Source organism: Rhinolophus sinicus, chromosome 5 (genome assembly GCF_057876585.1).
Source record: "Rhinolophus sinicus isolate RSI-liver-muscle chromosome 5, RSI-T2T, whole genome shotgun sequence".
Classification (NCBI taxonomy): domain Eukaryota; kingdom Metazoa; phylum Chordata; class Mammalia; order Chiroptera; family Rhinolophidae; genus Rhinolophus; species Rhinolophus sinicus.
Genome location: NC_142505.1, coordinates 109,900,199 through 109,922,249, shown reverse-complemented (window position 1 = coordinate 109,922,249; position 22,051 = coordinate 109,900,199). Strand labels below are relative to the sequence as shown.

At 43.1% G+C, this 22,051-nt stretch overlaps 1 protein-coding gene across 1 annotated transcript in view; it reads left to right on the top strand.

Moving 5' to 3' along the window:
* The first annotated feature begins 976 nt into the window (after window positions 1-976).
* SDK1 (sidekick cell adhesion molecule 1) overlaps window positions 977-22,051 on the top strand; it is a 687,292-nt gene continuing 666,217 nt past the window's right edge. The window contains exon 1 of the mRNA XM_088798792.1: window positions 977-1,513. Coding sequence (XP_088654918.1) covers window positions 1,270-1,513 — 244 coding nt within the window. The 5' untranslated portion in view covers window positions 977-1,269. The remainder of the gene's footprint in view (window positions 1,514-22,051) is intronic.

The window sequence follows — 22,051 nt, the reverse complement described above, 5'->3', positions numbered from 1 at the left end:
GATCTCACTCAATCATCACGGGCCCCCAGGCTCCTCCCGGCCAACTGCCAACAGCATCAGACTGTGTGTCACCTTCCAGGCCTCCTCCCACAAAAATGCTGGCCTTCCAGCCTCCAGAGCGCTTAGTTCACCCCGTAAACTCGGCTAATGCTTACCACATGCTGCTGAGCTTGTCCCCCACCCCCACCCCCCCCTTTCGAGGGCTCTTAAGCTCCGCACTAGGAGACCCTTCCCCTGGCGGTCTTTCCTCCTAGGAGACCCTTCCTCTATGGGACCCTTACTGAGGTCTGCCCACCCCATGGCGGAAAGCGGCCAGCGCTGTGATCGCCGCAGGCCACACATGACCTTGGACGCCCCTACAGAGCCGGCGTCCACTCCTTGCAACAGGCGGCGGGTCTGCACCCCGTGGAGCCTTTTGTTGCTAGGAATTGAAAACCCGATTGGGCGTGTCTCTAGTTTGCAATCACGATAACTTGGCGCGTAACCACCCGAACACAGCCTGCGGTTGGGAGCGGGGCGGCACCCAGGGGCGCCGGGGAGGACGACTGCCGGGGCCGGGAGGGGCGCGCCCACCTGTCCCGGCCCGCGGCCCCAGCGGCCGAGCCCGGCCCTCCGCCGCACGGGCACCAGCCCACTCGAGCGCCCCCATCTCCCCCGCGTGCGAGGCCGACACAGTCCTCTCTCTGTCCGCGCCACCCCCGCCTCAGACACCCCCGGTCGCGTGCCGAGACGGCGCCGGCCTGCACTGCCCGCCGCGCGTCCCTAGGGGGCGCAGGCGGCGCGGGAAGCCGCGGAGCCGAGCTTGCAGCCGGCGCGAAATTCCAGGCGGGCGGGCGCGGCGAGTTTGAAAACTGGCGAGGGTGAGGGGCGGGACTCGAGCGCGCGAACCACCGCCCCTTGGCCAATCAGCGGCGGCGGCGGGCGCGGGTGGGCGGGGCGTGTGGCCGGGCTCTGAATGAGGCGCGGCGGCAGGCAAGCGTCGGCTCGGGCGGGCGCACTTTCTCCTCAGCGCCGGGCGGGGGCGGCGGCGGCTCCTCAACGACCGCGGACCCTTTGCGAGACGCTGCGCGGTCCGGGCGCTCCGATTGCGGAGGCGCTGGGGGCGGCGTGACAGGAATCCACCCGCTGACAACTTCTCCCCCGCCGCACCCCTCAGCGTCCCGGCCAGGCCCCAGCACCTGGCCGCCCCGCGGGCGCTCGGCCGGGGCCCCCGCCCGCCGGTCCCGCTCACGGGGCCCGAGGCCGGGGCCGGGGCGGCGGCCCCTCAGCATGGCCCGGGGCGCGCGGCGGGCGGCCGGCGGCGGCGCGGCGGGCCCGGGGCGGCCGCGGGGGTCCCTGCCCGGCCCCGAGCAGCGGCGGCGGCCCCGCGGAGCCGGCGCGGCGCCCGCGATCCCCGGCGAGGACGCGGGAGAGCACGGCGGGCGGCCGGCGACAAAGTTGAGCGCGGGCCGGCGGCGCGGATGGTGGGCGCTCCTGGCGCTGCAGCTGCACTTGCTCCGGGCGCTGGCGCAAGGTAAGCGGGGCGCGGGGGTGGGGGCGGCCGGGGCCCGCGGCCCGCGCGCCTCTCGGGACCGAGCGTGGGCTCCTTATTCACGCCGAGCCCCGCGAGCCCACCCCTGAGGTGGGAGCCGCTGCTGCGAGCGTCTCGGTGAGAAACGGGGGCGTTTGTGTCTGAGTCGCTAACGGTGAGTGGCACCGACGCTACACTTCCGAGTACCGGGTGCCCCTCAGCCGGCACCGCGCGTCCCGGCGCCGCCCCCCAGCCCGCGGCCGACCCCCGGCGGGGGCCGCACAGTTGACAGCGAAACTTTCGGGGCCGCAGCCCCCCCGCTCGGCTGTGCTGCCCTGTGGTCAGAAGCCGGCGGGGGGTGTCTGGGCAGGTGAAGCCCACCTGGCGATGCCCAGCGGCCACTGGAAAAGGGAGCGGGACTCTCTCGTGACCGGGCTCGAGCCCCGAAATCGGGGTTCCTCACCAAACCCGAACGTACCCCATGCTGGTAGCGTCCCTTTGCGCCGAAGTTGCGGGTCTGGGAAGGAAACAGGTGAACGCGGACAACACGAGGGCAGAAGCACGACGCGGACAGGTCTCTTCGGTGAGGCCCTTAGGGTTAGTTACCTGCGCGGCTGTGGGCAGCGCCAGGCGCGGGCCGTGCTGCTCCTTCGCTTCCCGGACCGACTGGCACAGCGAGGAGCCGAGATTGCGGAGATGGGAGCCCGCACTGGGGTCCGCTGCGTGCAGCCTCCCGCGGAGCTGACTTCTGGGCGGCGCAGACCGTGATGCAAATGAGACGACACCGTCGAGGTCTGAACTCAGAGCTGGCAGCCGTAGTTGAGCAGCTAAGTCCCGGTCCTGTCGTTAACGATCACCTGTGTTATCGAAACGGTGGTCCTCCCCAAGGCTTTCATAAACGCCTGCTTTCACGTTTTGCTACATGAAAACAGATTGCTGTATTTCTGGTTAATTGAACTCCTCCATGACTTGGGACATTTTCATTGCATTTATGTGTGCCTCTTTTTGCTTAGTGACTTACCTTGGTAGAAAAGCATTTATTAAGTCATTTTGTAAAGTGGGATCTGCAGATTGCCAGAAAAGCCAGGTTCAAACAAAGAAATCTAAATCACTTAGCAATGACCTTTAAAGTAGAAATGGTGTTCATTATTAAGTTTTCTTTTTTCTGAAAACAATGGCTTGCACTTTGCAGGTAAGCCTTGCACATTAATACTTTTGAAAATTTGTGCACAAGTTCAAATGGTGAGAACAAAATCTGGTTTTGTTTCAAAGTATATTACACAGATTTCAAGTTTTTAATCAGTTGCACTTTGAAGGCTGTATATAACATGTTGCATTTGTACAGCTACAATGTTAATGAAAATATATTAATTTTTCAAAAAAGTACTAAGGTGGTAGTTAAATTCTATTAAGGAGAAATATTTTATTCCTTGCCACCAGTAAAAACATTGGTACCTGTTTTACATTTATATGGTTTATAAAGTGTACAGATCCTTTAGTGTAAAATTTCAAATAGGTTGTCAGAACTTTTAAATTCATTGACAGGTTTCTGTTCTCTGTGCTCTGTGAAATGTGTAATATATCCATCATTTTTTATATCATATTGAAAATTCATATTACAGGAGAGATGTCACTATTTGACAAAAGCTCATGTATCTTGAAAATGAAAATTCTGGTGCTGCCTAGAGATTTCTGATGGGATGATGAGTTGGTCCTATGCAAGGGAATGTATTCTCTTGAATCTTATCAGATAAAATGTAACATTCTAAATGGAACACTTACCACTGAGTTGCAACTAGTGAAGCAATTCTTAATTTCTCTTTAACTGCTTTTTTTTCCCTAATGGTATTTCATGTGGTTAGGCTTGATCATGATATCTTGGGAGAAAATAAGTGCAATATTGACCAATAAGAGTTACATATAGTTACAGAGCCTGAGTTACATATAGTTACATACTCTTAAGTTAGGAGCAGAGTATGTAATTGATTTTTATGTGAAACACCCAGTTCAGATCCTCCAAATGTAACAGTTCCTGGGGTTTCCTCTTTCTACATGATAATGAGAATTTCTGAGTTATATACTCAGCTTATTAAGGTGTGTGTGTGTGTGTGTGTGTGTGTGTGTGACTTTTCTAGATTTCTAACGATCCAAGTCTTTAATTCTGAAAGGCAGGTGGCAATACATGCTTTCTTTGTGAGGTTCACCAAGGAGCCAGACTTGAGTGTGTTAGAAGGATGCCTTCTGAGGCGAAGGATGACAGGGTCATAAGTATCATATGTGTGGAGTCTGCGGTGCCTTAGCTTTACTGCTGGACCTTTGACAGGCTTATTGATTCTGGTAATGTTCAGTACAGGCTCATGTTAAGTCTGTATTCATCAGGCCAAGAGAGGTAGGACTGCTCTCAGTTACTGCTTTGGGGTTGTTCATAGTTCTCAGTTTCTCCTTCAGAGTTATTTCCAGTCCTTGGACCTATGATTCTCCAACTTTGGTGTCTATCAGAATCACTTGGGGAATTTGGTAAACCCGTAGAGGGCCAGCTCCTTTACTTTGGTGAGCCACACTTGCTTTCCAGGGGATTCTGGTACAGCACAGTTTGAGAACCGTGAACTTACATTGCCTTGTATTTTTCCTCATTCCCGTCACTTGCTAATTTCCTGGAACCTTTCCAACTCTGTGTTTCTTAAACTTGGTCACTCATTGAAATCACTAGGGAGCTTTAAACAATACTGAGGCCTGGATCTCATTTCCAGAATTTGTTTTAATTGACTTGAAGTTTCACCTGGGCAGCAGGAGATTTAAAAACTCCCCAGGTGGTTCCAATGTTCAGTCAAGTTTGAGAATCATTATTCTAACCCTTTTAAAAGAGATCACATGACTTGAGTTCTCTTTTAACCTTGCCACTGGCCTTGTGGTTCTGTGGTATCCCCCACCCCAATTCCAGGGACCTTTGTGGACTTTGAACCTATTTTCACTTAAACCTGTTTCATGTTCATGATGTCAAACGTTTAAATTCCTCCCAGATTTAATCAGCTTTTTAGTCACTCTTCTGTTTATTCCTCCTGACACTGTCGAGCTCTCGCTAGTCTGGAGTGTTGTCAGAATCACCAGTCAGATTGAAAAATACAGTCATCTGGGCTCCTCCTCCCACCTGGAGGGTCTCTGGAGTGTGAATGTGTGCGTTTAAAGAAGCTCCACAGGTGATGTATCTGTGTTAGAGTTTTATCTTTGTGTCAGCCAGTCCCATAATCTCACCCGATTCTCTGTCATTCTTAGCCTGACTTCCTGTAGCCTGGACTGCTTCCAACTCGGACCCCTGCCTGGACCATCTTTCTCAGGCCAGGCCCCTGCCTTGGGTATGGTTTACGAATTAGGCTTCTCTGTCACAGGTTCGCTAGAGAAAGCATAAAACAAAAAATCAAAGCAAAAAGTGTTAATCGGGTTCACTGCAAATCTAGCTTGCTTTTGGGACCTGATGGCCTTCCGTTATCCCAGAAGTGCTTTGTCCACCCCACCCCATCTTCTTACCACTGGACCCCCTTCCCTTCAGAGCTTTGTAATTTGAGTTTCAGTGGAACTTGAGTTCCAGACTGCCTGCTTCACTAGAGTCTTTGCAGACAATACTGCAGATAATAAGTGCTCAGGTACCAATTGATTAAATTTTATTAGACCAGTGCAGGTTTAACAGATGGCAACTGGCCACTTGGTTGGTACTGTCTTGCAAATCTAATAATAAGCAATTATCACCTTCTATGCAGTCTTGTGTAGAGCCACCTGCAGCTAATTTTCTTGTGCCAAGCACAAGAGCTTTCTAGGTAGGCCCATTTACTCTTCACAGCAACCTTTGAGAGGTAGGCAGCATTTTGTACGCATTATACCTGTGGGGAAACTGAGGCACTGAGCTGTAACTAATTTGCCTACGGTCCCAGGACTGGTAGTGATGGAACCACAATGGAAAGCAGCCTGCCCGGTCCAGTCTGTGTTCATACCCACTGGCTGCAGTGTATCCAAGCCGTCTCTGCTTTTATGTGAGGAGGGAGCAGTCTGACCAGCAGCAAAGGAAAGGTGGCGGTGCTGCGGTTGGTGTTTTCTAAATACTCTATTGAGTTACTTGACCTCTAGTTTCAGGTTAGCTTATTTATCGGTATTGTAAAAAAAATAAAAATTACATTAGATAACTTGGAAAATAGACTAGAGGAATATGCATAACCCCATCCATATACCCACCCCTCTCCCATAATAATATGACTGGTGCCATTTTGATGTTTTTCTTTCCAAAGAAAAATTTTCCCCATAATGTAACTGTTAAATTCCAACTGAAAATGGGTTGTGGCAGTTTGGTGACAGATTTGAACATCCTAGCATTGACCACTAGAAGTGTACCAACCATTTCTTTGAGGAACACTTGGAAAATTCTTTTATCTGTACCCAAGTATGGGCATTTAAATCCTTTAAGTGAGAATAAAGAATTGGGGTCTGTCAGGTACAGACCTTTTATTTGTTAGTTTGCTTTAGTAGGCATTTTATCGAACCACAGTTGAGTTTGGCTGCATTTTGGGTTTATATCTAGCCAGGAAGTTTCCTGTGCCCCAAATAGTAGAGTAAAACAAAGTCAGCCTGACGAGCAAGTGGGTAATTATGTGGAATCAAAGAAGACCTCGTAGTTAAATTGTACCTACCAGTTGTCTTTATGTTATTTCCATCCTAAGAGTCCTTGTGTTTTTGTTGTGAGACATGGATTTGGGACCTTTCTCAAGGTGTCCCTGAGATCAGAGACAAGTAATGTCAGCTGACAAAAACTAGAGAATGGAGTAGACACAGAGAGTGAAAACACAGAAACTGGATTTTGACTAGGTCGTGGCTTAAATTTAAGAAAAGCAGTAGTTGTAAAAGTAGACCCTTTTATATCCAAATCCATGAAAGTTGAGTAAAGCTGAGGGTGGGGAATGAAAATCAGGTTGAAAGACATAGTATAAAAAGGAGTTAAAGTAGATTTATCTTAAAAATAAAAAAGTAGAAGTGTTGATGTAAGTTCTATTATCTGGTTAAATACTGGTAAGAGGGGATACATTTCTATCTAACGTAACAGCATTTTAATGAGTGTAGTCTCTTTTCTAATTAATGTGACTTGAACACTTCTATAAGAATTTTTCTTAAACAAATTTCCTCTTAAATTTGTAAATCTCTTTTAATACAAAAGATTATAAATGTTTATACCTTTGATCCCATGAGAGAATGTATTTTGTCATCTGGAACTGTGACTGTGGCACCTCCTGTCACCCCTTTGCAGTAGCACATAGAAATTAGTCTTATGCTTTTCAATAAATCCTTGAAATGCAGAAGTTTGTCATAGTTTGACAGATAGCTACCTGCCAGTTATTGAACCTATACCTGAGATCTGCTCTGGGGAAATATTATTAGTCTTGTCATTTCATTATATTAACACTTTCTCACTATCTCCAAATATGAAAATTAAAAATGGTGTTATGGATGCACTGCTTTAGGAAACCCTTGTTATTTAGACGTTTGTCATGCCAGCATTCGGGTGGTCTGACCTCCTGACAGGGAGCTCTAAAGCCGGGGACTCATTGCCTGAACCTGACCCCAGGCCCCCTGATCCCGGGTCTCCTGTGGGTATTATGGGAAGGAGAATATTTTTTAAAGCTTTCCTAGAAATGCAGATGTGGTGAATGGAAATGGTGGTTGGCTAAGTGTCAGTAGACCTGGTTTTTATTACATTCTATAACTAACTTGTAATATGAGCATATCTTTTAGCCTCTTTGAGTGTATTTTTTCACCTGTAAACATTGGAGGTTAGGTTAGATCTTCAAAATCATTCTTTGATTCTCCGATCTTCTGTATGTTGTTTTATCCTTTCTGTCCTTCACCAGTGTCTCTGTCTCTCTCTCTTTGTGTGTGTGTGTGTGTGTGTGTGTGTGTGTGTGTATCAATATCTATCTACGTATCTATCTATATCTATCTATCCATCTATCTATATCTTTCTGGGGATTCTATAATTCTATATGTCTTAGCTCTTAGAATGTAAATGTAATTCTCTTCATTTTACTTTTCCCAGGATAGTTACAATGTTAAGACAGCTAAGATACAATATAATGTTTCTCCTTAGGTGCTGTCATCTAACACATGATGTATGAACTCGAGCCTGAAAAGGGTTCATGCTAAAAAATTTAGGTTCTGTAAAATGAATTAGTGCCATAATTTATCAATGTAAGCCTGAAGTTTGGAGAAATAAATTTCCTTAAAATGTGAGATGCTTATTTATTTAAATGACTGGAAGAAAAAAGTGCAAGGCTAATTGAAATCTACTGGAGGTAAGTAATGCAGTGAGAAATTTAAGAAGATATGAAATAGTGATGGATTTGAGAATGTTTATATTTACTAGACAGTGACCATCAGTAGCTAAAGAGGTTAGTAGATGGTGTCTGTTGATGTTTACATTTAACCTAATGTTATGTTGGTTAATTGTCTTCATTAAGGACTTTCAGTAAATCAAAAGGCCCTCAAAATTAGCACAAGAATTATTTTTCACTTTAAGAGGCTTAGCTGGCACTCTGTTGTTATACAGACAATGTCTAGTGAAGATAACAGCTATCAATTAAATAATCCAATTTCTTGACAACAGATTTGTCAGTCAACTAGATTTGTTAATTTACTGATCTTTGGAGATTAGCTTGTTGAACATGGGCTAAGACAATAGTTTCTGCAGGGTTTTTGGCTTTGGTGTGTGTGTGTGCGTGTGTGAACTGACAAGGCTTTGGTGAACAGGCTGGCCTTCTGGGCCTGTATTACTGCATAGGCAACATTAGCCCTCAGTGCAATGTTTTGTTGCCTTTTCTTCCTTTCAGAACTCTCCTCTATTCTAGACATGATTGCTTATCATGAGAGGTTAGGAAGTTCTCAAATATGTAAGCTTGATTTTACAAAGATGAAACATCTTTCCGGAAAAATAAAATTATAGGGAGGTAGGTAATCAAAGAATGACTATCGCGACTCAAAGAGAAGTATGGCTCCTTGGGGCTTGCCAGTAGTTGCCTTTATTAAGAATAATTGGTGTGCGGAATTTTAGCAACCCAAGCAGGCTAGTTTGGAAAAATTTGGATTTGAGGTAAGGAGGGATTTCAAAGCTTATATCACATAGGTATAAGGTATATTAGAGAGGCGGTAGTTCTATGGGTAGTTTATGGGTAGTGTGATCCTTAATTTATTTTGAGGGTGTATTTATGGTTTTCTCATGAATGGTGGCCTGTTTTCAAAGTGAAGGTCAGTTCTATCTTGCTTTCTCCCAGGTGTTAGATGTGATACGAAAAACATAGGATATTTTGATTTTTGTGGACAGGCCCTTGTGTACTATGGGTGTCGGTGTTGACTTAATACGTGAACCACCAGATGGCAACAGAAAAAGTGTTTCTATAGGATATAATTTGTAGTTTCCACAGCTAAATGTTTTCCCTCCCATGGTACTCTACTTTTCAGTATACTTCTATGTAATATATAAAATTCTTGGCTATGAACAAGGTGAGTTTATACTACCTGACAATGTAAATCAAAACCAGGAAATAGAATAGTGGTAAAGTGTTACTAGAAAGTGACATTTTATTTACATGAGTGCATGTATAAATTGTCCCCAGAGGGAGTGGGTTTCCAAGGATGCAAGTTACAGTTTACGTTATTGTATAGTCATGCTTTTACTTCTAATTTTTTTATTCAGTATTTAGTTCTATGGTAAGCTGTGATGTTTGCAGAACATAAAGGAAAACATGGCTCTTACCCTGCAGCATTTTATGTAGCACCTTTTAAAGGAGGAGATACATGAGTTTACAAACACTGAACATATTTATATATTTTCTGGCCAAAGGTATTTTTACTTTATGTGGAGTTTGTTTTATTTTTGCCTTTGTAGGCATGTCCCCTTTTTCTAAATGTGTCTTCTTGGCTCTTCTAAGTTTTTTTCCCCCTTAGCTAAGACTCTTAGTTGCAAGCTAGAAACTGTGAACTACCTAAGAAGAAAGGATTTCATTGGAACATCCTGGGGTGTCACAGTGCAACAAGAAGAATACCTTGAAAGTTGGCCAATGTAGGATTCAGCGCCGCCTCAGGAATAACTAGAGCCAAATGGCTGACATCGCTCAGGTCCTGTCCTCTTCGTCATCTCTCTCAGTTTTGCTTCTGTGTGTTGTTTGTGTCATTCTTGACTCGCACTGAACATTGACTTTCTCTCTGCGACTGAAACCCAGCTATCACCAGTCTGCATTCCTGTTGCTTCAGACCCTGAAGTAAAGAATGACTTAAAGCTTTGGTCTGAGTCCAAAATTTGTGAATGGTCAGATTTGTATTTTAAAAGCATAACCTTGAGTTGGAAAAAAAATATATTGGTTGCATAATTGAAAATGGGTTGGGAGAACCCGGAATGAGTGATGGGAGACAAGTTCGGCAGTTTCAGCAGTTGAGGTGAGGCATCTTGGATGAGGGTGGTGTTCAAGATGAAGAGAGCGGGATGGAGTGGAGAGATTCAGGAGGAGACAAAAATGGGCAGCATTTGGTCATAGGTTGGAGGTGGAGTGTGAACGAGACTATGTCCAGGTATGATGATGTCCAGGGTTTTGACTTGCATGATTGGTTGGTTGGGCAGGTGTTCATTGAGGTGGGACCACCTCGATTTGGGCAGCGTGATCGTGATTTTGGTTTTGAATGTATTCACGCAAGGTACTGTTGAGTCATCCAAACAGAACTGTTTAAGAAGGTATCGGATATGAGTTTTGGAATCAGAGGAGAGGTCTGGGTTTTGGTATAAATATTTGTGGAAAAAGTATAGCATATATTATTTAAGAGGATAGTCTTGGCATAAACCAGAACTGACTCAGTCACTTGCCAGCTCTGTTTCCCTGGGTTGGCTCCCTAATCCTGAAGCGTTATTTCTCAGCGTTGAATTGGGACAATAATTGCACCTACTTCACGCAGCTATTGTGAGGATCCATTAGCAGGATCGCAGGTAAGGTGTATAGCACCTGACCCAGTACACAGCACGCGTCCGGTGAGTGGTGGCATTTGCACATCTGGGGGCAGGACGTGCCGTGGGCATCTTTTCTTTCCCATAATATAGGTATTAATGAGCTACCGCAGGACCGAGTGGGGAGGGCGAGTAGTTGATGTGACTAGAGGCTCATAATGTTAATCAGGCTGTGACTTATTGGGGATATTGGAGAAGGAGACTGGAGTGATGGGAGTGAATTGGAGAATGGGTGTGACAATATAGGAATAATAAGTATTTGAACTGGGGTGACACTGGGCTGGAAAAATTGTCATGGTCAGTGTTGCTGCAGAGAGTTGAGGAAGAATGAGGACCAAGAAAGGTCATTGGATTTGTTGATTAGGCAGGAAATGTTTAGCTTTTTGATAATTTCACTGGCGTTATAGGAGTATAAAGCAGATCGAAGCTGTTTACAGAATGAATGGGCAGTGAGAAAGTAGAGTCAACAGGCGGGTTCTCATACTGGTGACATTCTCAAGCAGGAAAAGAGCTGTGAAGGCATTTGAAGTGTGCAGTGACAAAATGACCTCAAAATGCCTTGGGGATATTTGTTTTTTCCAATATGAAAACTGTTCTTGAGGCTGAAAAAAATGTGGGCTGTTGTCACCTGGCAAATGGTAAGTCATCGTCACAGTTCTCTGAAGTGAGCCTTGCACAGTTATATTTTGTGACGACTGGAGGCTTCTAGCGACACTGCTGCCAGGCCTGCTATACAGGACTTCCACCCCCACCTGCAGCCAGCACACGGACACTGTGGACAAAATGTATCAAGGACGAGCAGAAGCGCGCCTGGCCTGATAGACCAGCAAATCCCAGGTGCCAGCGTGAAGAGAGATCTCCCAGCTAGGGTGTGATCGGAGCCGGGGCCTGTGGTCGGTTCGGATCTGGATACAGAGCCCAAGGGCGTGGTCCTGAAGGTCTCATGAAGGAAGAGGAGTCGCGGCCTGAGGTCTGCGTGAAGGAGGGAGGAGGAAGGTGGAGGTGAGGTTGAGGTCCTGCTGCATAAAACCTTAGGCCGGCCCGACTGTGAAAAGAGGACTAGAAAAACCTTGCCCACTGGTCTGAGGAGCTGCAAAGAAACTTGCTGTCCTTCTGGGATTGTGCATAATAAGGAATAAAAAAAAAGAAACATTTAAACCCCAAGGCTGTACCTCACACTGGGGGTGGGTTAAAATTGAACACTTTTTACGGTGCGACTAACCCTCAAGCTGAGATGCTAGCACAAAAGCTGGTCAGAACCCTGGAATCCAGTGCAGCCATCAGAGGTATGTGTGAAACTGTCCTGCACAGCAGCCGATGAGAAACCTAGGACTCTTGTAGAAAAAAAACAACTCATGGTGAAGATGAACCTGCAATGAAAAGTTGCCGGCCACGCACGGAAACGCATCACTGTGAAGGCGCGTCGGCAGACGTTGTAATTAGGAGTCTTGGGTCTCCATGCGGTGCTCCTGGGACGCAGGGCAGAGATTACTGGTTTCGATTATTAGAGATGAGAGGGGTGGGACTGTAATGAAAGAACATTGCAGTCTAGAAAAACAGCACGCGGATTTAGAAAAGACCCAGAGAGAACTTCTAGAAATGAAAATTATAGTCAGTAAGCAAAAGTAACCTCCATGGACTGGTTAAACAGCTGTAGACATAATTGAAAACTGTTGCTCTTTAAAGAGATGTGAGGAAATTGCTTGGAATTTCACTGGAGCATAAAAAGGTGGCAAGTATGAGTGGTTAAGACTCATGTACTTTAGTACGAGGAAATCCAATGTTACCTTCTGTGAACTTCCAGAAAAAGGAGGTAGCGTGAGAGTGGCACTATTTGAAGGTATAATGGCCGAGAACTTTCCATAATAAGTGCAAGGCCTGAATTCTTAGGTCCAAGAAGCACGGTGAACCCCAGGCTGGATAAATAAAAATAAATTCATACCAAGACACATTGTAGGTGGAACACTGGGGTGGGGGGGTGGGGATGGGGCAAAGACAAATGCAACCCAAGGACCCAAGGACACCAATGTCTAGACTAGCAGGCATTTTGTTTATAGCAGAAGATGATTGAATAATGTCTTTAAAGTGCTGAGGGGGAGAAACAAGCACTGACTTGGAATTCTGTATCCATATATAATAATATTCGAGAGGGAAAGTGAAATAAAGGCTTTGTAGATAAAGACAGTGTTGATGACTCGTGGACTTTTGCTGAAGGAACTACTGAAAGATGTACTTCAAGAAGAAAGACACTGAAGCCAGAAGGAAGGAGTGAGATGCATATAGGAAGTGCTAAGAGATAGGAAGCAATGTGTTCCTCAGATTCACTCTCTGTATATGTGCCTTGTGGCTGAGAAAAGTGAGCATTAGCAGTTTCCACTAATGTTGGAGTGGGCAGATTGAGAGTGAGGGCAGCAGAGTTCATTTCTTCATTCAGCGCTTACGAAGGGCTTTCCGTGAGCAAGGCACTGCAGGAGGCAATAAAGGTACAATGAGATAAAACAGTTCCTTCCTTCATGGAGCTTATTGTTTACTGGGGCCGGGACATGCGGGCGATTATGATGCAGCGTAATTGATCCTGAAGGGCCCTTTAATCCATACAAAGGGTTCAGAATCTGAGATCAGCTTAACCAGGATCTTAGCTGGGATCCAGGCAGCTGGGCATGTTAGTCTGGGGCTTCAGGTTGGCACTTGGGAACATGAAGATGAAGGACTTGGTAGGAAGAAACTGAGCAGCAGGAATGAGGAATTCAATGTTTAGATAGTAACAGGACTCTTGCCAAACAGATAGGACCAAACATCAGCACACATTCCAAAATGATCTTTACATTCCAGTCCTTAGCTGGGGAAAAGTAGGACTTGGATCTTAAGACCCAGAGAACTCCTTTCAGTGTACAGGTCTAAACTTTTAACAACATTTGAAGGAGGGTGTACATATAGAGGAACATGGTTAAGACACGAAGGAGTACAACGAATGAGAAAGAAGGCAGATAAGAATGTAGACATTTGCAGTTGGGTGGCAGCTTGATATAATTGGCCGGTTTTTAACACAGCTCCTGGACTTGGAAAATTACTTAAATCTAGTATCACAGAGTGTTACAGTTGAGAAGACAGAGGTCCTCTGCATCTCTAACTTTGCTGTTTCTATCAAAATTATGAAACATAAGTTGTGGTATGCTTCTATGTCAGTGGATACTTGGTAGCAATTTAACATTTAGCATTTTAGTAGCTGCAAATATTGCTTAAAAGGTTTTGTTCCCTACCCCCGCCCCAAATTTCTTTGCTTCAAAAGTGGCACCTTCTTGGGTAAATAAACTGAATTTCATCACAGATATTATTGGCAACAAAAACACTAAAAACAAACAACAGCCAAACCTCATCTGCCCTGTGACTTCTCCCAAATAAGCTAGTGAGGAAACACTGGGAGTCCTAACCCGCTCTGACCCCCATTCCCCCACTTTAGGGAACAAGTTGGGTCAGTTGGAGTTCTCTGTCCCTACGTGTGTGTTAGTCAGCAGGTGACCTCGACCAACATGGTGAGGATCTGGATTTTTCTGCCACCTTTTCTAGTGGCTGATACAGCACATGGGCAAACTGTGCTATGTTGGCATTAAAACGGATGTTGTAGAAGTGGATCTAATGACATGGAAGGGTGTTCAGAGCACAGTAGGGAAAAAATGAGGTTATGGCATGCTTCGTAATAGCTTGTCTCTACTGAGTGCTTCTGACGTGTTGGGCGTTTTACTAAGGCCTTTCCATGCAATACCTTCTCTCCTCATTATAGTCCTATTTTATGGATGAGGAAACTGAGAGACAGAGAGGTCAAGGCCACCCACTTAATAAGTGGTGGGTCTGGGCTTTGCTTTGAATACAATGGCAGCCAACTCCAGAGCCCTTACTCTTATTCCTGACGCTGTGCTGCCCTCTGTATGTGACCTGAGCACGTGTGGTAGGAAGTTCCTCTGACAGAGGGTCATTCTGCACATGTAACTTTTCTAGTCTGGAAGACAACACACCGCGATATTGTCTCTTAGGAGAAGTATGGATGTTTCCTTTTCTTTTACTTTTCTCTATTTCGTGATTTTCTGTAATGGGCTTAGATTGCTTTTGAAATAAGAAATAATAGAAATTCCAGAAAAGTATAATAGATTTACAAAGTAATGGGGATGTGATATTAAATCAGAAATGGATAAAGAAATTACTGTTTTATAATATATACAGCGAGGGTGGTTGAAGGGAAGAGACCAGCCTGCTTAAAGTGCTGTTCAAGTCTGGGTTATGGGAAATTTTTCATTTTTCCTGAATGTTCTAAGTTTCAAACAATAAGCACTTACAACTTTTTTAAAATTGTGAAAGCAATTATTATTTACCATAATGTGGCATTAGTGGATTTTAGGAGGAAGATGATATTAAAGCAGATTAATGATTCAGGCTGAGATTGCATTAATGGGAACCTGAGAGTTTGGTGTTTTTTCTATTTGAGGGAACTTAAATTATTGTTTTGGGTCTTATTTTGTTCATCTATTTGAAAAAGATATTTTAAATTACAGGGTCATTGTAAGAACAAAAATTCCTTTTAAAGATGGATTGGTGAACACATTTGTACCATCGATTTCTGGTTAGTGCTGTTTAATCTTTGCTTTATGATTCTGGTGTCCAATTCTCCCAATAATAACTCTGATATTGAATCAATTAAACAAATTCAAGTTTTTAAATGATATTATATACAAAAAACTTGAAGCATGCAGTTGTGAGTGAAAATTAGAAGTGACTTTAAATTTAAATATTTTACATAAGTTATGAATTTATCAATAAATTTGTTTAATATAAATGTAAATTATAGTGTTATACTTATGAATGCTACATTGTAGTAGGTAACAGTTGGAGTGACACCTGGCTTATAGAAATGTACCCTTTTCTGAGAATGGCCTTGGGACCCAGCAGGGCCCCCCATTGGCTATTTCTCTGCCATATCATCTTTTGACTTGTTTTCATGGCGCTCCAGAACCCCTGCAGCCTCAGAGCTGCTCTGGTTCTAGCTCATCTTGAAACTTGGATGCTCAGCTTTTCCTCAAGTCCATTTGCTTTCCAGTATATCCCCCTTTTTGTTTAAGCTAGCCAGAATTGTTTTTCTTTGAGCAGATAATATTTACATTTTTTAAATGGGGGTGTGGGTTTAATAAGCATTACCAATAATTTTGAATCACATTCTGAATTTAAAATTATAGAAAGTAAAATAAAAGTAAATATTTTAAGGCAAGCAAAGGAACACATTGATTCTGAGTGGGCATATTATTCATTGACTTACAAGTTCAATGGGTCTGTGTGTGTTTTGATTTTGTTTTCATCTTTCTACTTTCCGGACTAAACGGGGAGTGAGAATTCCTTCTCATCTTGCTTTAGATGCTCCTGTGCCTTCATCTTCCTTCCTCCCCATTTCTACAGCTTGGCTTTGTTCTGTAGCTGTGTTTCCCTGGGCCCACCTGCAGTGGGTTCGCCTTTGCCCATTCCTCTCTCTTGTTTCACTATTTTTGAGTGGCCGTTTTCCTCCCCTACCTCACTAAGTTTTCCTAGCTGCAGTCTCTCCTCCCCTTTTCACAGGAATTGGTTTTTGCTTTCTGTGTGTGACAGCACTTTGGTCGATGTTTAGGGTGTGAGCAGTGTTAATAGATACCTTTACGGTGAAACATCTAAAAAGCATGCTTGACGGAAGTCGGTGTGCCTTTGCTGTGCGGAAGCCTCTTCATTTAGCTTTAGTGAGCGCGGAGCTTGCAGGCATCCTTTTATGACGGGACTTGAGCTTCTACAGCTTGGTTTACTGTGCAGTGCTCAGGCCTCGTGCAAAATGACATGAATTGGGTTAAAAAGTCCTACCATCCCAGCGTATATGCAGCGAAAAGGCTCTGCTTTTCTGGTCCTCAGTCCCCTTGTCCATCTGCTCGAGGTTGTCACTGTTCCTGGTTTTTCTTTCGGTGATATTTTATGTATAATGCAACCATGTATATCTTTCCCCCCATCACTTTGGCTTTATAGAAATGGTCGCATACTATTACCTTGGAGATTGGCCTCAGTGCACTTGTCTTTTTTCACTTAACTATGTATCTTTGAGATCATTTCATATTAGCACATGGTGCTATATCTCATTTTTAAACATATACATTGGAAATATGCCTTTAAGCCATCGGCCATAGGCATTGTAACATGATAGTGTCAGGAGTCCCAGGCCTGGGTTCAAATCCTGGCTCATTTATGAGCTGTATGACCTTGGGCAAGTTATATAACCTGTGTTTCAGTTGCTCATTTATAAAACAAAAAGCTAATATGTCTTCACAAGGTTTTTGTAAGGCTTAGAAGAGATAATGTATATAAAGCATTTAGCGCAGTGTCTTGCTTAATAAATCATAGCTATAATTGTGCTTATTAATTTATCAGATCAGATGAACCCCTAATGTGTTTCTCCTTTCTCAACTAAAATAAAATACACAGAAGGCATTACCTGTTGCTTGACCTTTTAACTTACCTTGGTTGTCCTTTTCTTTTAATCCATTATTTATATTCTCTCCCTCTTCCTCCGGCACCCTCGCCCCAACAAATAATGTTACGAATTTCTTTTACTTCTTGAGGCTTCTTGGCTTGCAGCTGACTTTACTGACCTATCATTTCATCCCTGCTATTGCATTAGGTACCATCAATTGTGGTTCAGTATAAAACCTCAGCAGAGAAGGAATATTTCTGGTGATGATACCCCAGAGTGAATTTAATGTTGGCAATCAAATTTATTCAAGTCACTGGAGAGGATGATTCTTTTTGTGATTGGGATTTCGCTGGGATAGAACCGAGATTTGGATACAGATGGCAACTGGCAGAGTAATAAATGTGGGCTGAGATGCCCAGAAGCACTTGTACAGTGTAGGCCTGTCTGGGGGCAGCCCTGGGAGGCCTGTCTCCTAGGGGCCAGTCACGAGGGAAGCACAATAACCCATTGTTCACTAAAACCTGTCTTGTTAAGTCAGAGGCACTGGGGCCTGACAAGAACAGTATGCAGGGTGTGGTGTGTATGGAAATAGGAAAATATGGTATGTATGAAATAGATGAGCTGCCTTCCTGAGCTATTTTAGTGTTTTGCTTCAGGGTACAAGCGGTCTAACTGTGGAAGCCTCCACCTTTCTCACAGGAAGGCCTGGGTCTCACTTGACAGGGTCTGGCCAAGCTCTCAGGCTTGGAGGAGTCAGGATTTGTGCACCCAGAAATGTTTGTGTAGGGCCTTTTAAGGGTGTTGAGTGCCTGTAAGAGCATATGGGGCCCAGCTGGCAAGCTTAAGGTATTATTTTGCACCACTGTGATTCCATCTATACCCACCGGCTGGTGTGGCCTAAGAAAGCTGACTTACCTTTGTTCCCTCTACAACAGTGTTTTCTGGCTTCTTGGCCTGGTAGGTTTTCAGTACTGAGACGATACATATATGTACTGTTTGATCATTTTAATGTTTTTGTCCCTCATTTTGAGTTTCTATCATCGTATGCTGCGGTGATGAGGGCGGAGCTGTTACCCAGTCCCAGGGTATGGTGATGGCCTGCGTGTCCCTGGGCTGTTTACTGCCAACTCAGATAGCCTTTCTGCATTAGAACTGAAGGAAATACACAGAAATATAGCACTTGAAATACTTTTGAATGTTCTGTTCAAGGATTTCAGTTTTGTTGTTACTATTTCTTTATATTAAAAATCTGATTTCCTCTTTCGTTTGCCTAAATCTAACCCATTCTTATCAATCCTTTTTCTTTCATTTACTTTTCTGAAAATTTGAACATTTAAAGAGATGATGACTCGACTATGTACCAAGGCTTTCTGAGAAAGAGAGAAAATGAATTTCAATTTGCTTAATAGAATTGCCCAGAAATGGTTGGGAGGTATGGTGTGGCAGAATCGTAATTCTTCCGCCCTGTTGAAATAGTTCCTCCAGATTCATTTCCCCTTCTGATATGTGGATCTAAGAAGCTCCAGATGATTCTGCTCCAGACACACATTCCTCCCTCTTCCTCTCCACCCGCCATACATGCATATCCACACTGAGAGTTAGATGTTCTCGAGACCTGATTCTAATTTCCAGACATCTTTGCCCTCTTTGCAGTTACAGCTTTCTTCTATTTTTTTCCTTTCCCTTGTTCGTATTTTATATATACCTTGAACTCTGTGGAGAAAGCTATTAATACAAGTATAAAAAAAAGTATATTTTATGTTATACAGAATAAGTAAATTGCTGCTTAGAATTCAAAATTGTGTATTTCAGTGTCAGAGTTCCTTCTTTAAAAAACTGGCCTTGTTTAATATTGGTTTTTCTTTTGGTTGGTGTATGAAAATCCTAAAGATAGAGGAAGCATTTTGACTAATTTTTGTTCTTTACAAATAAGTCATCAGAAATCAAAACAAATCTGTGGTGCCAGTTCCTGGTTTTTGCAGATTTTAGTTAAATATCTTACGTGTTTTAAGCAATTGCTATGTTTAAATAATATTAATTACGACCATCCCAGAATAAGTCCTACTTCTGAGGTACCGAATTTGTTTAACTATTCATCTTTGTTAAAAAAGGAAATAAGATCTTTCATATATATATATATATATATATATATATATATATATAGAGAGAGAGAGAGAGAGAGAGAGAGAGAGAGAGAGAGAGAGAGAGAGAGAGAGGTATATATCTATATCTATATCTATATATATATACTTGCTGCTTACAGAATAAGACAGAGCTTTATAGTGTTAAACTTGAGCAAAAAATATTTAAAACAGTGATTTTGATAGATCTCAGGAATTAGAGAAATTGGTACTTTGGTATTGTCAGGAAAAGTGTGGCTCAAAAATACCAGCTAAGGCTGAGCCATCTTACTTTAAACCTTTTATTTGATAAAAATTGAATGTAGCATATAGACTCTGACAGAGGGTATTAGAAAGTTCTTGAAGTTTCTGTATTTTTCTTCTGAAATTTAACTTTAGCTAACATAACATAGGATTTCAGAATATCTTACTGTCCTAAAATTTTAAGATATTTCAGGGCATATCAACTGAAGGCTCTCAAAATGAAAACTATTAAGTGTACTTATTGTACAAGAAAAGAAAATCTCTTTTTTAAAACTCAAAAATCTTTTAAAAAATCCAGAAGCACGATGATACTATGGGATTTTTTAACAGATTGCTTAGAAGCTTCAAAAATCAAAGTAACAGTTAATTAGAAAGTCATCTTTGATTTTCCTGGGTCATTTATTTGAGTTGATTTCTTCAGAGCACATAAGGTTTCTTAGAGCACAGTTCCGATGACGGGGTGGCCAGCTTGTGAGCAGTGACCTTTGGCCTGTCCTAGTACCCCCGGCTCTGAAGGCTCAGCTCGGTGAACCAGGTGAGTGGGTCAGAACCTGTCACACTGTTGGGAGAAGAACTCAAGGCACTATCTTGGTTGTATTTGGAGTTTGCATAATGATCATTTACGTGAATGACAAGCCATACTTTTTTTCAATAGTTAAAGATATTATAAAGATCTTACGGTATCTGAAGAAGTTACTTTCCAAAGAAACGTTCTTCATGTTGTAACAAAAGAAAATGTATTTTTTAAACCTAATATTTAATAAAATGATTGTGGAGTTATTTTTAACGACTTTATAAACATACTTATAGGGTTCAGAGGTCAAACTGAACCTCTGAAGTGCAGAGAGACATCTTGCATACACCTTTGCCTTCCAGCCTAGTTAGCCCGTCACAGGGAGCCATCTTTACTAGTTTCTTTCTTTTAGAAATATTTTTAAAAATTGAGAAAAGTCATATATCATAAAATTACCCATTTTAAAGTGAACAGTTCAGTGGCATTTAGTACATTCACAGTGTTGTCCAATCACTGCCTCTTTCTAGTTCTAAAACGTTTCGTTTCCCCCAAGAAAACCCTGTCCCTGTTAAGCAGTCCCTCCTCCCCAACCCCCGGCCCCTGGAAACCGCCGATCTGCATTGTTTGTATGGATTTATGTGTTCTGGATACATAAATGGACTCATGCAATATAACAGCTTTGTGTCTGGCTTATTTCACTTAACATGTTTTTAAGCTTCATCCATTGTCTCATGTATCAGTACTTCATTTCTTTTATGTCTAAATAATCGATTGTATATATGTGCTGTAGCTTGTTTATCCATTCTTCCATTGGTGGACATTTGCGTTGTTTCCACCTTTTAGCTATTGTGAATAGTGCATGTATGTATTTGTTTGAGTACTTGTTTTCATTTCTTTTGGGTATATGTCTGGGAGTGGAATTGCGGGATCGTATGATAATTGTGTTTCACTTTTGGGTAATTGCTGTTTTCCACAGTGGCTGAACCATTTTTAATTTCTACCAGCAATGTGTGAGAATTCCGTTTTACCACATCCTTGCCAACACTTGTTATTTTTCTTTTTATAAAAATTATAGTCACCCTAGTAGGTGTGAAGTGGTATCTCATTGTGGTTTGATTTGCATTTTCTTAATGATGTTGAGTGTCTTTTCCTACGATCATTGGGCATTTGTATATTATCTTTGGAGAAATGTGTCTCTTCAAGTCCTTTGTCCATCTTTAAATTGCATTGTCTTTTTGTTGTTGAGTTGTGAGAATTCTTCATATATTCTGGATACTAAACCCTCATCAGACAAAATTTTCCCATGTTCTGTTTGCAAGTACAAATGAATACACACACATCCTGATTCCCCTCAGTCATGTATAAAAGGTAGTATATTACACAGAGATTTCTGTAACTTGATTTTTTCTACCTAACAATATAATCTGGAAATCTCTCCACATTAGTACACAGGGTCCTCTCTTTCCTGCCCTCCGTCCCCTCTCTCTTTGCATGGTACGTCATTGTGTGCATATATCAAAGTCTATTCAACCTGTCCCCAGGTTACTTGGGTTATTTCCAGACTTTTTCTAGTCCAGATAGTTCGTGTTGAATAATATTGTATGTGGGTAGTTTCACACTTGTGCTGGTATATCGTGTGATAGATTTCTGGAAGTGGGATTGCTGCAGCAAAGGCCCATATCTTAAATATGGTATCTTTGAAAGCAGAAAGCCACTTATTCTTACCTGAGTGTTTTCTCTAGTGCTCCCATTACACTTTTATCCTTCCTTTATTCCCGTGAGAACTGCCGCATAGTGGCAGAGTTATGGCTCACCCAGAACAGTGGCTGCCCGTTATGGGTGCTCAGGAGTGTACTATAGCAGAGCGTTGTTACCTCACATAAATGGATCTATTATCTTCCCCTAAAAATCTAAACATTTAAGTGAATATCCATTTTGGATTTTGATTCTTGGTCATGGAACACACTGAGCAGGCTCTGTACCAAACTGAGGAAGAGTGTCCCTCCTCCTTGCCACCACACACTTACTTGCCTACACTGAACCTTTTGATATCCTTTTCCTTTCTTTTATAAATGAAAGTAGTTGCAAAGGTTCACCGAAATGTATATAAAAGTCCACCACTGGTGTTGGTTATCATGTCCCTTTA